The sequence below is a fragment of the Channa argus genome, chromosome 17 (assembly GCF_033026475.1).
Source record: "Channa argus isolate prfri chromosome 17, Channa argus male v1.0, whole genome shotgun sequence".
Lineage (NCBI taxonomy): Eukaryota > Metazoa > Chordata > Actinopteri > Anabantiformes > Channidae > Channa > Channa argus.
Genome location: NC_090213.1, coordinates 12861711 through 12875430, shown reverse-complemented (window position 1 = coordinate 12875430; position 13720 = coordinate 12861711). Strand labels below are relative to the sequence as shown.

The following is a 13720-nucleotide window of genomic DNA, read 5'->3' as shown; positions in this document are numbered from 1 at the left end:
ATTCCCATTTACTACAGGTAGTGGTCAGCTATCATAAATAAATAATGCAGGTAGTATTTTTTCACCATATTTTTACAGTCATAATATACTCCTTTGCCTCTTTCTTACCGTTTTGTACATCTTGAGCTGTATGTTGGTCTTTGGGCTGAATAACTTGTCTGGTCCTGAGGAGGAGAACGGTTTGGCGCTGTGTGTGAGTAAGAGGAAATCGTTGAAGAGGAAAGTCCACAGCTCCCTGCTGCTTTTGCTTTTGTACAGCCGACCGCTGTGTAGCAGCTTGCGAGGCCCTAGGCAATTAGTCAGTGAGTTGAAGACCAAGTGCTGAATGAAAGATGGAGAGAGAAGTGTGGCATCGCCGGGGAGAGATGCAGGAAAGGAAGCACACGGTAAAGCACAGGAGAGAGGTTTAGTTAAAAAAAAAAAAAAGGTCATTCATTAAATGGTCATATACTGTAATTAACATCAGTTGTTCACCTCTATAGGTCCCTCACACTGGACGTGACTTTGTATCCACTCTAGTCGATCTGAGTTCTCCTTTTCCCTGACGCCTTCGTTGACCTGCGAGCACAGCTCCTCGGCTCGATCCAATGCTTCTCTCAGGGGCCCGCGGTCTGCATGGCATTCCGGGGTGTGCTCTAGGATCTGCCCATTAGGAAGGTTTACAGAGGAGGATAAAGAGGCAGGGACATCAATGAATGAATAGCAGGAAAAAAGCAAGCAGTGGACGGGGAGTATTTAAAGTAGACGTGCAGTACTGAGGGCGTTTTCCACATACATTCTTAATGAGCAGCGGGTAGCGTGTGATCCTTTGCATGGGCTTGAGGAGGAAGCTGGATAGAGGCATTCCTTTGCAGCGGTAGTTTGTGGCAATCTTCTGCTCAAGAGGAAGCAGAAAGATTTTAGTTTTACTGCATTTATGAGCACCTGTCCTCTGTGATTTGTGTTTTCTAATAAAGTTTAATGTCACTTCCATTTTATGATTTCACGCTATCAATCATTCACAACTCGTACCTTAAGAAAGTTTTTGAAGTCTGGCTGGTTGTATGTTTTGCTCTGCAGCAGGGCAGCGGCGTTTAGCTGACAGGAGCAGAAGCGGATGTACGGCTGCATGTGTGCAAGCTCTGACGCCAAGAGGTCTCCGATCAGCTGAACTGGCATGTTGTCCCCACCTGTTTTTTTACGGACACGTAGGGCCCTGGGACACAAAACCAGGCATAAAAACCAACCACATGTAATAACAAACAAAAGTTGCACAAGCTCAGAGTCAGAAGAAATGGAATGGAAAGTGTTGCATCTTGAAGCTCACAGAGACCTGTGTGTGTGCGCGTGTGTGTGTGTCTATACTTGTTAAACTGTTGAGAATAATTTGATTGTTAAAGTCAATGTGCAGTGCAATTAGTTCTTTTAGCCTACAGGGGCCAGAAACCATCTGTTTCAGAGTTGCAGGGTACCTACTTGAGTAGTTTGGTGTTACACATAATCAGTTCCCTCCAGTTAACAAAGATCACTCCCATCTCAGCTTCTGTTAGACGGCCTGACTCGGACATTGGCTTGTAGAAGACCTGAGAGACATAAATATACACAAACACATAGGGACAGAAACAGATAAAATCCACTTTAACCAAAGAAAGGCTGAGCCTTTAAATTATGTTCGTGTGTATGTGTGTGTGTGTGTGTGTGTGTGTGTGTGTGTGTGTGTGTGTGTGTGTGTGTGTGTGTGTGTGTGTGTGTGTGTGTGTGTGTGTGTGTGTGTGTGTTCATTTGTACCTCTAGTACCAGCTCCAGGTCCTCCACATAGGTCTCCTCAGTCTGGATCAGCTCATGAATGTAACCCTGTCTCTTCCTCTCCTGAGGGGTCATGGTATCCAGTGTCATCAGGTCAGCACACCCTACAGCACAGACACATGCAAATACACATGCATGCATGCACGCAAACACACAGACACACACACACACACAGGCACGTGCATGGCAAACAGACGCACAAACACTTTCCGGTCAGACATTCCAATGGTGTGTGAGAAGATATGACCAGTAGAGTTGCCAAACACACTACACAGTCCCCTGTGTTAAAATCTCCCTTTATTATAGTTCGGATACTTTATTTACATGTAATGCACAGACAAGAGTGAGGCACATCGTAGTTGCAGTACATAAACTTAAAGAACATACCAAGCAAAGCTAATGCTAACGACACTGCTACCAAGGATACGGACTTGAAGAAAACTAAAGCACCTTTCATGGTGGAGTGCTTACTCCAAATGATTGCATAGATGTGAATGAATAAAGTAGGTAATGCTTAAGTGAAAGAGCAGAGGAAGACTCGGGTGATAGTTCAAGTCATTGGGGTTCCAACTTGGCAGAACTTGGATGTAAATCAACAATGTATGCGGATTTGCCTTATCTGACTCTATGCTAGGCAGTTGCAAAAATCTGCACATTTAGTTTTTTTTTTGCTGGTGACATCACAGTTCAGTACAGGATGAGTATTTATTCAAAGCATTAATAAATGTAAGAATGCATAAGAAGTGAATCATAAAATCACAATCAATTTGTTTAAATCCAGCCATTAGCAAGCAGCAATCAAGGTTATTGGTGATTTAAGCAACAGTGAGTCTTCACGTTGGTCCATTTTTAGCAAGGTTTAATGTTGTTAGTGCAAGAATGAGTGACCCTGTTAGAAAATGCTTTATCGTACTGTTCCTTAAGCCTTAATTTAGAAAACTAAAAGACTATGCCATTTACATATTATTTTCATTATCCTGTATGACCGGATTGCTATGATCCATATTTCCATTTATCTGCCCTCTCCACGCCTTTGTATCAGAAGGACAAAAGTCTCTAAAACTCATGCCTAGCTGCCTCTGCCTCTCTCCCGTTGTTAATTAGTCCATTAAAGAAACGTCAAGGGAAACACAGGAGAGGAGAGAGCGAGGGGGATGAGGGTGAGAAATTAATGCCTAATAAGAAAAGACAGAAGTGGACGTTCAAAGAAGTAGGAAAATAAACTTTAAAGATAGGGGTCACAAACAGAGGAGCACAGAACACCACAGTCCTAAACGAGTGAGGTGGAAAGCTGGGAGCAGAGCTGGGCTGTTCTTGCTGGCGGCAGGGCTTCCTGTTGCGACAGGGCAATTCGGATTGGCTCAGACAGGAGGGGTGAGAAAGAGGAGCGGGAGGAGGAAGAGGAGCTAGGAGCAGGAAGAAGAGAAGGAGGAGTAGAGAGGTAAGCCAGCATTACTGTCCTACGGAGGAAAGAAAAAACAGATGAAGCGGAGGAACGGGGAGGGGAGGTGAGTGAGATGAAGGAGAGATGAGAGACAGCAGACATTAATATAGTTTAAATATTAATGCTGGATTCTGGCATGCAGATGCATTAATAATGTATTTCTGGAAATGTAAATGTTATTACTAATTATATCAGCTGGAGCATGATGATAATTTCTTACATTTCTTTCGTCTAATGAAGCACAGACCTTGTGTGTACTCGGGTGTGTATAAAGTCAGGAAATGTTCATTAGAATTAAAATTTCACTGCGTTTTGTGTCTGCGGCTTTTAGGAGTTCATCCTAATTAACCGTCCAGTGAGTTCACTCTTGTTAACACAGATCCACTGCCGTGAGGAGAACGCGCAGGCTTGTGAATACTAATTCAAACACACACCTCCTGCTTAAGAATAGGGTCTTTTTTTTCAGATCAGCTATGTTTGATTGAGCAATGAATACAAACAAGTGGAAAACCACACTTTCCCCAACAGAATGGTGATCAGTGTACAGTAAATACAGGAGCATTGATGGTGCACAACTGCATTGTATTTTCCAAAATGGGACTGATTAGGATGAAGAATGTGCTTGTGTTACATGAAACTTATCAGTGGTTGGTCAATTGTGTTGATCCGATGAGAAGATTGATACAACTCTCATTATGGTCGATTGAACTTAAATGTACAGGTAAGAGTTAGTTATTTTAACTCAGCGTAAAGACTTGGGGGAAGAAAAGACAAAGCTAGTCTTTTTGCGTGTTGTAATGTTTGAGGAAATGAGAACATATTATATGGTGAGCTTTAGATGCCTGGTTGGTCGTTATTTTTTTATTTCAGACAGAAGTAGGCCCCTGGTTCCAGTCTTTATGCTAAGCTAACTGCTGCTTCCTATTTACCACAAACCCATGAGAGGGGTGTCAATTTTCTCATACAGTATAAAATGTTGGTGCAGTTCATTTTGCAACATTTAAAAGACCCAATCCTATATGATTGCTTAGATTCGAGGAACACTTTTTTCTTTATTTTGCTTTGTTCTTTAAGAAATACTATTCGAATAAATATCCATGAAAATGTTTAGGGGATTGAGCCTTTTAAGTGCAATGGGTTCAACTTCATGAGCAATCCCTCAGCGATTGACACAACCAACTGTTTTAGGCTTACCGTCAGTCTCTCCATGCTCTGACATGGAATTGGATTCAACTGTACCTGGAGTGAGTCAAGTCAACCAATCAGACTTATGAGCAACAATAAATTTTTAATGGTTTCCATTGTGATATATTTTTCCAGCTGCATGTGTGATTTATTGATTATTCTGACTCCTACTGAAACAAAAGTAAAAAAAAAAAAAAAAAACCTGTGGCGTTTACTCACATTGTTGGCTGGGGTCTGATTCTGTGGTCATCTTGACATAATTGGTGGGCAACAGGCCTATGACCCCACTGGCTTCTCCTTTCCACCAATCAGGGTTGGTCTTGTCCAGGATGTTGATCAGCTGCCCCTTGGAGAAGCTCAGCTCATCCCGATTGGCAGCGGTGTAGTCGTACATTGCTATAACTTGGCACACTAAACATCAGGGACAGTCAATGCTTTGTTATTAAGGCTCTGACAATTAAGTGTCAATCAGCTTCTAGCGACAGAGCAAATACAGTTGTACGTAATCAGACTATTTAAGGAAATATCAGGCTTGGTTACTATTGTGAGAGACTTGAACTTTTCACATCTACCTAAAATGGTTATGGTAGACTATATTAACTATGTTTTAATAACAATGAATTAATCATCATGAATAAGGTGTTGTGTTCACAGTGTGTCAGCCATTACCTGGCAGAGGAGAGGGACAAGACTTGCTGCTGGAGGGACCCAGGAGCTTGACGTGAGAGGAATGAAACCAGCCTCTCTGTCGCTTCTTACCTCGAGCCTGGAGGGAAAAGAGCCAGTGAGAGTAGATCAATCTCCCGCTCCATCACTTCTGAATTTTAAATAGAGAGATGAGCTGATTAATGTTTATATTTTTTGGGCAGAGTGCCTAACCTCCACAGTCACAACACTGCAATTCATACTGAAATGTGGTGTCTTTGAAGACATTCATGCTCAGAGCAAACATTAATCGAGCCAAAGCTTAGCCTCTTGTCTGCAGAATGACAGGTTGCTCCTCTATGTCACACCCGACATCATCAATTTTTATAAAAATATAAGATTAACATATTAATTACTGAGTGCACTGTATATTTTGAAACAGCTGTGGTTTCATCAAACTGAGCTTTACATTTTGACCACACTGTCTGGGCTGTTCACCCCTTGCTGCTAACTTGATCTGCGGTCTCATTACTGTTTCCATTCAGTGAGAACTTAACCAGAGTTACAGCTGCAGCCCCAAGACAAACTGCACTGTAAGCACTGACCTCTCGCTGCCTTAGACATATAACCTTATAGACAGGCCTGTTATTACTCCTGTAACCTCCTGTCCACCTCCTACACTTCCTGTCCAGCTCTTCACTTAACTGAGACATCAGCAGTTACAAACACATCTACAGTATCAGCAAAGTTTTAAAAACCCGTTTACTCTCAGTGTGTCATTTTTATTTGCAGAGGTGGAAAACACCTACGCTGTAGATATTTAAAAAAAAACCTTTGTAAACGTGCGGTGGAATTAAGAAAACTGACTGTTAAACAGACCTCCAAGGTGCAATTGAACTCGAACTACACAATAGCATTTGAATCCAAATGAACTCGTAAAACAAGTCACCGTTACTGAAATGTTTAACAGCTACACTATTCATTTGATCTTTGAAACATAAAATGGCTACTACACTGTCTAATGATTGCCTTGATGGCTGACCTGCAGTTCCCCAAGCCACCAACTAGAGGAGTTCTTGGCCAGGACCACAATCAGTTGCCCTGGAGACAGACGCAGCTGATGCATTGCTGGGGCGACAGTGGCGTTGACTGCCTGGGCGATCTCTGTTGACCGAGCAGACATTACGGCGGATGAATTTAGGTAAATGTCAAGAGAATAATAGAGTTAATCATTAGTTTATGACGGCCTGTGTTTGTGGGAAGTCTATGTGAGTTGCTGTGCTCATCCTCACCTGGTTTCTTGGTCGGACCTCCAGGTTTTGACACCTAGAATAATAAAGTGGCAAGAAATAAATGAGAAAATATATAATTAATTTAAATTAATAACATATTTAATGTTAAGTTTTTTTTATTGTAGAACAGAATATATAATCTTTAAGCAAATCTTAATGGTGTAAGTTATGTCTGTTATTTACTTAATTATTGGGTCATGCACAATAATTCATTTTCTGTTTTTACAAGAATTTGGTGAGAAATAATTAACAAGTTGCCAATGACAATACTCTTTTTAATGACAAAATACAACTTGACTCACCTCTGGTTCAACAGGTCGGACATAGTTAGAGGGAAACACCCCCGATTGGTCCCCTATACATCCTCGCCACCACTCCCCTTCTCTCTCTGTCACCATGACAACATCCCCCTCAACAAATGTCAGGTCCCCAACCTCTGGGCTCTCATACGTGTACAAGGCCACATACTCTGTTTAAGAATGAAGCAGAGATTCTGGTTTGGCATCAACACTTTTAAAAAAAATTGTTATAGAAGCTTATTCAACGATTAAACTACACCTACCCTCTAGCTGAATAGAGTCGGATGAGTCAAATGCATCCCCACTAGAATGTGAGCAACACATAGTCATTTAAATCTTACGTTAACCAAAAACTTTACAATACAGGAATGTGTGTTTCTGTTCTCATGTGTGTCTTCATACTCTGTATTGCCACCTGACTCCAAAGTGACATAGCTTTTAGGAAACCATCCCTGCGTCCCGTTAAGCTGTCCCAACCACCAGTCGTCCCTTTGCTGCAGCACGCTGATGATGTCACCCTGTGAGAAGCTCAGCAGCGCTGCGATGACATCGCCTACACCAGTGGATGGATTGAGGTGCGTTTCAGAGGTGGCTGACCATGACGAGATAGCACGAGCCAGCAGAGGGAGCAAGGACTGAGGAGTAAGATTAGAGGAGAAGAGAGTTTGACTTCAGCCAAGTGAGGAATTCAACTATACAATCACTTAAATCACAAAAACATACAGTATGTCATATAAAACAATGATATACAACAATATTCAATATCACTTTTGCAAAATGACACATTTCACTTGACTCTTTTACACCACGAGACCTAACCTACTAACACGGTCTGCTGGGACATGGAGATCTGTAAATGTCTGTGTGACCCACAGAGAAGCAGAGAGAAATTCTAAATAGAAAAGGGCTATAAATATGCAGCCATGCTGCTGTTGAGGATGTGTGTGAGTCTATGTGTGTCATCAGAACTGAGTGTACCCCAGTCAGACCCAGTTGCTTGGTTGCCAAAGATAGTTTACAGCACCACTGCACCAACAGGAAACCCATCTAGTGACAGAAATCCATCTCACAAAAATGCACTACAAAGCTAAATCAGAAAGACGTCTCCAAATACCCCAGACAATCATTTTTGTTGTCATCTCCAGCAGCAGCAGAGGCAGCTGTGAAACCGTGAGAGTAAGGTATTCAAACTAAAAGGTCTGAAATCCTTTTTTTAAATGACAGTATATTAACTTATTTCTTAGTCTTTTGGTTTTTCTGTGGGTCAACACTGACACAGCTTAAAAACTATTAAAAGAATTGCTGTGAAATTGATATAGCACATTGATGTCTTCCTCTGGATTACTGTGCCCTTACAATAAAACTTCATCTACTGCCTTTGGTTTATGTCCAAATTCATACAAAGCCAATATCATTCCTATGAGTCTATATGAAAAACAGTGTTAAGAAATCTTTATGGTTCCAGCAAGTGAACACACTAAACTGTGGTGGTATATATGGTTAACATGCTAAACATTAGCACCCAAACTGCCACTTTGCTGATATGAGCTTTTATTTATTTTCTGGTTTGGGGAGAACTACATCAGACCCAATTCACTGCATGCCTGGAGTTAAAAGTAAAACGTACTTTCCTCCTTACCTGAGAGGCATCTGATTGGGCAGGAGCAGTACTGTCACCCGGTGCATCCCTCTCTGGGGCTCTGGGTGAAACAGGAAGGACAAACCATTAGGGAGGGAGCTAACAGAAGAGCAAAAACAACCTAACAGTACAGTGGCATAAATGCCCAAGGTGACTGTGACAGACTAGCAGCCAGCAAAAAACCTAAAACCATGTGTTATCTTTAGAGGAGGGGAAGAGAAATGTCTTTGAAACAGTCTCCCTCTGTTCATTCCATTTTAAGTTACCCTGTGTTAACTGTTGGTTGCAGACAGGACGTTTTTCCAGGTGAAGATGGGACAGTCTCAGTAGTGGAGGGGGTGGGACATTTCTCTGCATAACTGTGAGGGAACCAGCCTTTGTTTCCACGGTAACTACCACACAACCAGCCAGGCTCCCCAACTGTTTGCTCATCCACCTGCATCATGGAAAGCACACTTTAATTACACTAACAGACATAACAAGGTGATGATGCAATCATCAATCATACACAATTACTACATTACAATCTGCAATCATACACAATTACTATGTTTAGACACCCATCGCACAAACATATCGCAGTAGCACAGCAGGTTGTAAATAGTCCACTGTGTCTGGCTTCTGGCTGTGATCACCGCACACTGACATAATGCAGTTTACAGACCAACTGCTTGTTTCACTGCAATTTTTATTTGTGTAGAACTGACAACTTCTTCTTTTCACTTGACTCTAGTTCTAAGATGTGGATGATGGTTCACGTGAGATGCTTTGCAATGCATTTAGAGGCCATTTGATATACCGGATAAAGAAATACAGTCAAGCTTTGAATAAATAATGAACAATTGTAAAATTACAAATAGTAATATTTGTTAGGTCAACAATTTGTAAATAGATATACAGTACCTTTCATAAACATATTTAAACTATTCTGTTGTAATTGGAAAAATATTATGGTAAGTTGCTAAGTCACTTATCTCAGTAATGCCATTTTGCTAACTTGCTTGTTATAAAAGGATGCTAATGTGATAAGAGATACAAGAACTCTTACATTTTATTAAACAATTATTGGAGTAATTGTTATGAAAAATAGCTCATATTAAATGCTCTTGCTGTGTAACTTAATGTAAATGAGCAGTTGTGCTAATGTGAGATAAAATATGTTAGAAGTAATGAACTTGAATTGGAAGGTTGAAGTAATTTTGACCCTGAAAATATAAATGTGGGTTTCAAAAACAAAAAAACAAACAAACAAACAAAAATGTGACTGAGTCTTGTACCTCTATCAGGCAGCCTGCGTCTATACTCAGCTCATCTGCGTTGCGGGCGACAAACGAATAGAGAGCTCTGTATGTAGACAGCCTGGAGGATCGCTGAGCCCCCAGCATTGGCTGCTGGACGACTCTTTCCTGCTCTTCTTTCCTCCTTTTCTCCTCCTCCTCCTCCTCTTTTCGTTTCCTCTCTTCTGCCTCCTTTCTCCTTCTTTTCTCCTCCTCCTCCTTCTGTATCCTTCTTCTCTCCTCCTCCTGGGCTTTCTCTTGAGCTGCTTGGAGGTGGGCCTGTGCCTCCCTCTCCTCCTCCTCCTCCCTCTGTCTGGCCCTCTGTTCCTCCAGCAATCTTCTCTGCTGGGCCTCCTCTTCTTCCTTCTGCCTCCTTTCCTGCTCCCTCCGCTCCTGGTCTCTCTTCTCTTGCTCTAGCTTTGCCCGTCTATGGGAGGTAAATGCAAATTATGACTGGCTTCTTGCGCATGTTGACTTAAAAACATAAAAACAAAGAAAATGTTTTAATAGTAAGGAACCTCAAAAATCTAGAGAACCAATGATTCACTGGAAATTCACATCCCCTAACTCACCTGACTGCCTCTTCCTCCTCCCTCCTTCTCCTTTCTTTCTCCTCCTCCCTGCGTCTCTGCAGCTCTCTGAGTTTCTCCTCTTTGACTCGGTACAGGTCATCCAGGACAGACTGCTGCCTCACCTGCTTCTCCCTCAGCTCCTAATGCATTTACCGTATATCCAATACAACAGAAAGAAAGAAATACAAGAATCAGCTGTAAAAAAAATGCCTAATCCATCACAACTGTGATATAATTTTGCAGTAACCACAATTCAACTTTCTGCTGGTGATATGCTGAATATTAATGAGCAATTTAATAAATATAAATAACCACATATGTATATAGCAGCCTAATAACAATGGAAAAAATACCAAGCCCACATGCAGCTAGGTTTACATATATGTAGAAGCTGAAATATTTTTGCAGGTTAAGCATTATGTGTGTGTGAGTGTGTTTTACCCTCTGGGTGCATCCTGTTTACACAGAAAATACAGACTAGAACAAATCACATGTAGAGAAACACGAATGAGTCAAGAGATGAAAGACGCAAGGATGAGCAAACACACTGAATCATCGTGTGATGAAAGGAAAAGAACATTCGATTGTGGCATACGGTAAATGGCAAATGGTAAATGGTCTGCACTTATAGCGCTTCTCTACCTATTGGTGCTCAAAGTGCTTTCCACTGCTTCTGGTTTAACCATTCACATTCACAAGCACACGCACACCGATGGGGGAGCTGCTATGCAGCTGGCCCACACTCACCGGGAGCAACTCAGTTGGGGTTCAGTGTCATGCTCAAGGACACTTCTACATGTGACCGGAGGAGCCGTGGATCGAACCAACAACCCTGGGATTGATGGACAATCGCTCTACCTCCTGCACCACAGTCGCCCAGTAACAAAAAACAAAAAGTGATATTCTAAACAAAAAACAACGAGTGTGGGAGAAAAAGAATGCAGAGTTGGAGGTGGAGAGAGACAGAGAGAAAGCAGAATAACCTTGATGAGAAGGAAGAGCTGGCTGAGGCAGGCCAGCAGAGACAGAAGGCCCCGCAGGACACAGTCATCCATATCCCCAAGCTATGAAAGGCAGACACAGTGTGATGATGGAAGGAGGGGAAGGTGCGTGGACACAAGTAAAGAATAAAATGTAATTAAGTGCAATCAAATGAAAACACAGGTGAGTTTTAAGTAGGATAATAGAGGGAAAGAAGAAGAGGAGGAAATACACATGGAAGAAATATTAAATGCACAAAGAAAGCAAAGAAGAAAATAAATGAATAATAAACATGTCCCGGTAGTTGGAAGCAGAGAGAAAATATAAAAGAGAGGAAGACAAGGGTTAAATGCTTAAGCAGTTAAGAGATAAAAACAGTTGAGCAGAGCATAAGAGAAAGAGCAGGCTTTTTGAAGCTGCAATTATTAATATCTGATCAGACGAGCTGAGAAAAGGCCATGACATCATTCTTCAGAGGCTCTGAATGATCTGTCAGTGAATGTGTATGACCCAGTCTGTGTGTGTGCGCGTGTGTGTGTGTGCAATAAAAGTTAGGTTTTTAAAGGTTTCATTACCCGAGGGAAAACTCTTACAGTGGCCAGTTTAACAAAAGTTCACAGCAGCATTTTTTTTTAACCGTGAAACTTCCTGTTTTTGTTCCATTCCAATAAAGCCTGTGCTGAAGGCCAAAACAAGAAACCTTTTACAAACCTACAAACAAGCTTCTAGTTTGTGATATATATGTACTTCATCACTAGTAGGCACTGAGGGAGTCCGTTACATATTCTGGGGCTATTCTGGGGCAGGGGAAGGATGTTGGTCTGAACTCTGCCCTGCACTGGAAGACAATAGAGTGATCTGAGCACTGAAGTCATATTGCGTGTTGAGATTTATAGAAAAATTTAAGCACTGTTCTGTAGAAGGTGTTACTCATTTATTGAGTTATAGGGGAGTCCAGCAAAGGGGGAGTTGTGGTAATGCAATGAACACGTTTCAGATTTTTAATCAAACGGTCTGAACTCATGTGAGACAGTCTAAACAATCATTAAAACTTCAATTGGTCTCCGCTGGTCCCTGACCTTAAGCTCTTTGTTGTACTGCTCCATCTGAGCCAGTTTGTCTGTTGTTTCCCTTTCCAGAGTGTCGAGCTGGTCCTTCAGCCTCCGGCAGTTCACACCTTTCTCTGTCACACTCCTGGTCAAAGAGGTCACACTGACCGCTACAAGGCAAAAGCCGAACATCAGCAACAAGTGAGAGGTTTCAGAGAACGAGGGGATATGTAGACATTTGTCACCTACTTGAGAGTTTGTTGAGGCTGATGTTTCGCAGCTTCTCAGTCAGCCTCTGTTGTTCTGGGACCAGTAGGGAGAGTTTCCTCTGCCAGTCCTGAGGTAAACATAGAGGATCACACATCGGCTGCTCCCTTTCAGGGGTCGCCACAGCGAATCATGTGCCTCCATCTAACTCTATCCTCTGCATCCTCTTCACTCACACCAACTAACTTCATGTCCTCCCTCACTACATCCATAAATCTCCTCTTTGGTCTTCCTCTAGACCTCCTGCCTGGCAGCTCCAACCTCAGCATCCTTCTACCGATATATTCACAGTTTCTCCTCTGAACATGTCCAAACCACCTCAATCTGGCCTCTCTGACTTTATCTCCAAAACATCCAACATGAGCTGTCCCTCTGATGTACTCATTCCTGATCCTGTCCATCCTCGTCACTCCCAAAGAGAACCTCAACATCTTAAGCTCTGCTACCTCCAGCTCTGCCTCCTGTCTTTTCTTCAGTGCCACTGTCTCTAAGCCGAACAACATTGCTGGTCTCACCACCGTCTTGAACACCTTTCCTTTCATTCTCGCTGATACTCTTTTATCACACAACACACCTGACACTTTTCTCCACCCGTTCCAACCTGCCTGCACTCGCCTCTTCACCTCTTTTCCACACTCACCGTTGCTCTGAACCGTTGACCCTAAGTACTTAAAGTCCTGCACCTTCTTCACCTCTGCTCCCTGTAACCTCACCATTCCACCTGGGTCCCTCTCATTGACACACATGTATTCTGTGTTGCTGCGGCTAAGCTTCATTCCTCTGTTTTCCAGAGCAGACCTCCACCTCTCTAGATTTTCCTCTACCTGCTCCCTGCTCTCACTACAAATAACAATGTCATCTGCAAACATCATAGTCCAGGGAGATTCTTGTCTAACCTCATCTGTCAGTCTGTCCATCACCAGAGCAAACAAGAAGGGGCTCAAAGCCGATCCTTGATGCAGACCCACCTCCACCTTGAACTCCTCTGTCACACCTACAGCACACCTCACCACTGTCTTACAGCTCTCATACAAAGGGAAATTTAAAATGCATCCATTGATATTATTTGAATGCAAATAATCACAGAGCAGAATATGAATGTTTCCACTAACCTCAAACTGAAGCTGCAGTGTGCTGATCTCTGCAATGCGTGCATCCCTCTTCTGATTGACGAGCTCCACCTCTGCCTTCTGAATATGCCTCTTGCTCTGTGCATCACGGAGACGGTCTGAGATCTGCTTGTGCTTGTTGCCCTGGGAGACCAGATGAGACCAGATTCATTAAC

The 13720-nt window shown here is 42.4% G+C and overlaps 1 protein-coding gene and 1 long non-coding RNA gene across 18 annotated transcripts in view; one reads left to right on the top strand and one right to left on the bottom strand.

Annotated features, from left to right (window-relative positions):
• The window catches only part of itsn2a (intersectin 2a), a 35911-nt gene that overhangs the window by 2474 nt on the left and 19717 nt on the right, over nt 1-13720 (bottom strand). For 12 of the 16 annotated variants that reach the window (XM_067481030.1, XM_067481031.1, XM_067481019.1 and 9 more), the window contains 22 exons: nt 13548-13688; nt 12418-12505; nt 12199-12338; nt 11122-11202; nt 10139-10278; nt 9567-9993; nt 8556-8725; nt 8278-8350; nt 7053-7285; nt 6914-6954; nt 6654-6820; nt 6352-6385; nt 6102-6223; nt 5084-5180; nt 4634-4825; nt 4424-4468; nt 1768-1889; nt 1456-1562; nt 1012-1195; nt 776-874; nt 475-642; nt 109-321 (listed from right to left, as the gene is read on the bottom strand). In XM_067481030.1, the coding sequence (XP_067337131.1) occupies nt 109-321; nt 475-642; nt 776-874; nt 1012-1195; nt 1456-1562; nt 1768-1889; nt 4424-4468; nt 4634-4825; nt 5084-5180; nt 6102-6223; nt 6352-6385; nt 6654-6820; nt 6914-6954; nt 7053-7285; nt 8278-8350; nt 8556-8725; nt 9567-9993; nt 10139-10278; nt 11122-11202; nt 12199-12338; nt 12418-12505; nt 13548-13688 (3084 nt within the window). The remainder of the gene's footprint in view (nt 1-108; nt 322-474; nt 643-775; nt 875-1011; nt 1196-1455; nt 1563-1767; nt 1890-4423; nt 4469-4633; nt 4826-5083; nt 5181-6101; nt 6224-6351; nt 6386-6653; nt 6821-6913; nt 6955-7052; nt 7286-8277; nt 8351-8555; nt 8726-9566; nt 9994-10138; nt 10279-11121; nt 11203-12198; nt 12339-12417; nt 12506-13547; nt 13689-13720) is intronic. The other 4 variants (XM_067481023.1, XM_067481024.1, XM_067481025.1 and 1 more) reach the window with 4 other exon arrangements.
• LOC137102031 (uncharacterized) lies at nt 2184-6247 on the top strand. 2 transcript variants are annotated; one of them, XR_010911170.1, is made up of 4 exons: nt 2184-3293; nt 5069-5198; nt 5605-5652; nt 6108-6245. It is a non-coding gene; the product is annotated as an uncharacterized lncRNA (long non-coding RNA). The 2 variants fall into 2 exon arrangements; XR_010911169.1 differs by lacking the exon at nt 5605-5652 and having other exon boundaries at nt 6108-6247.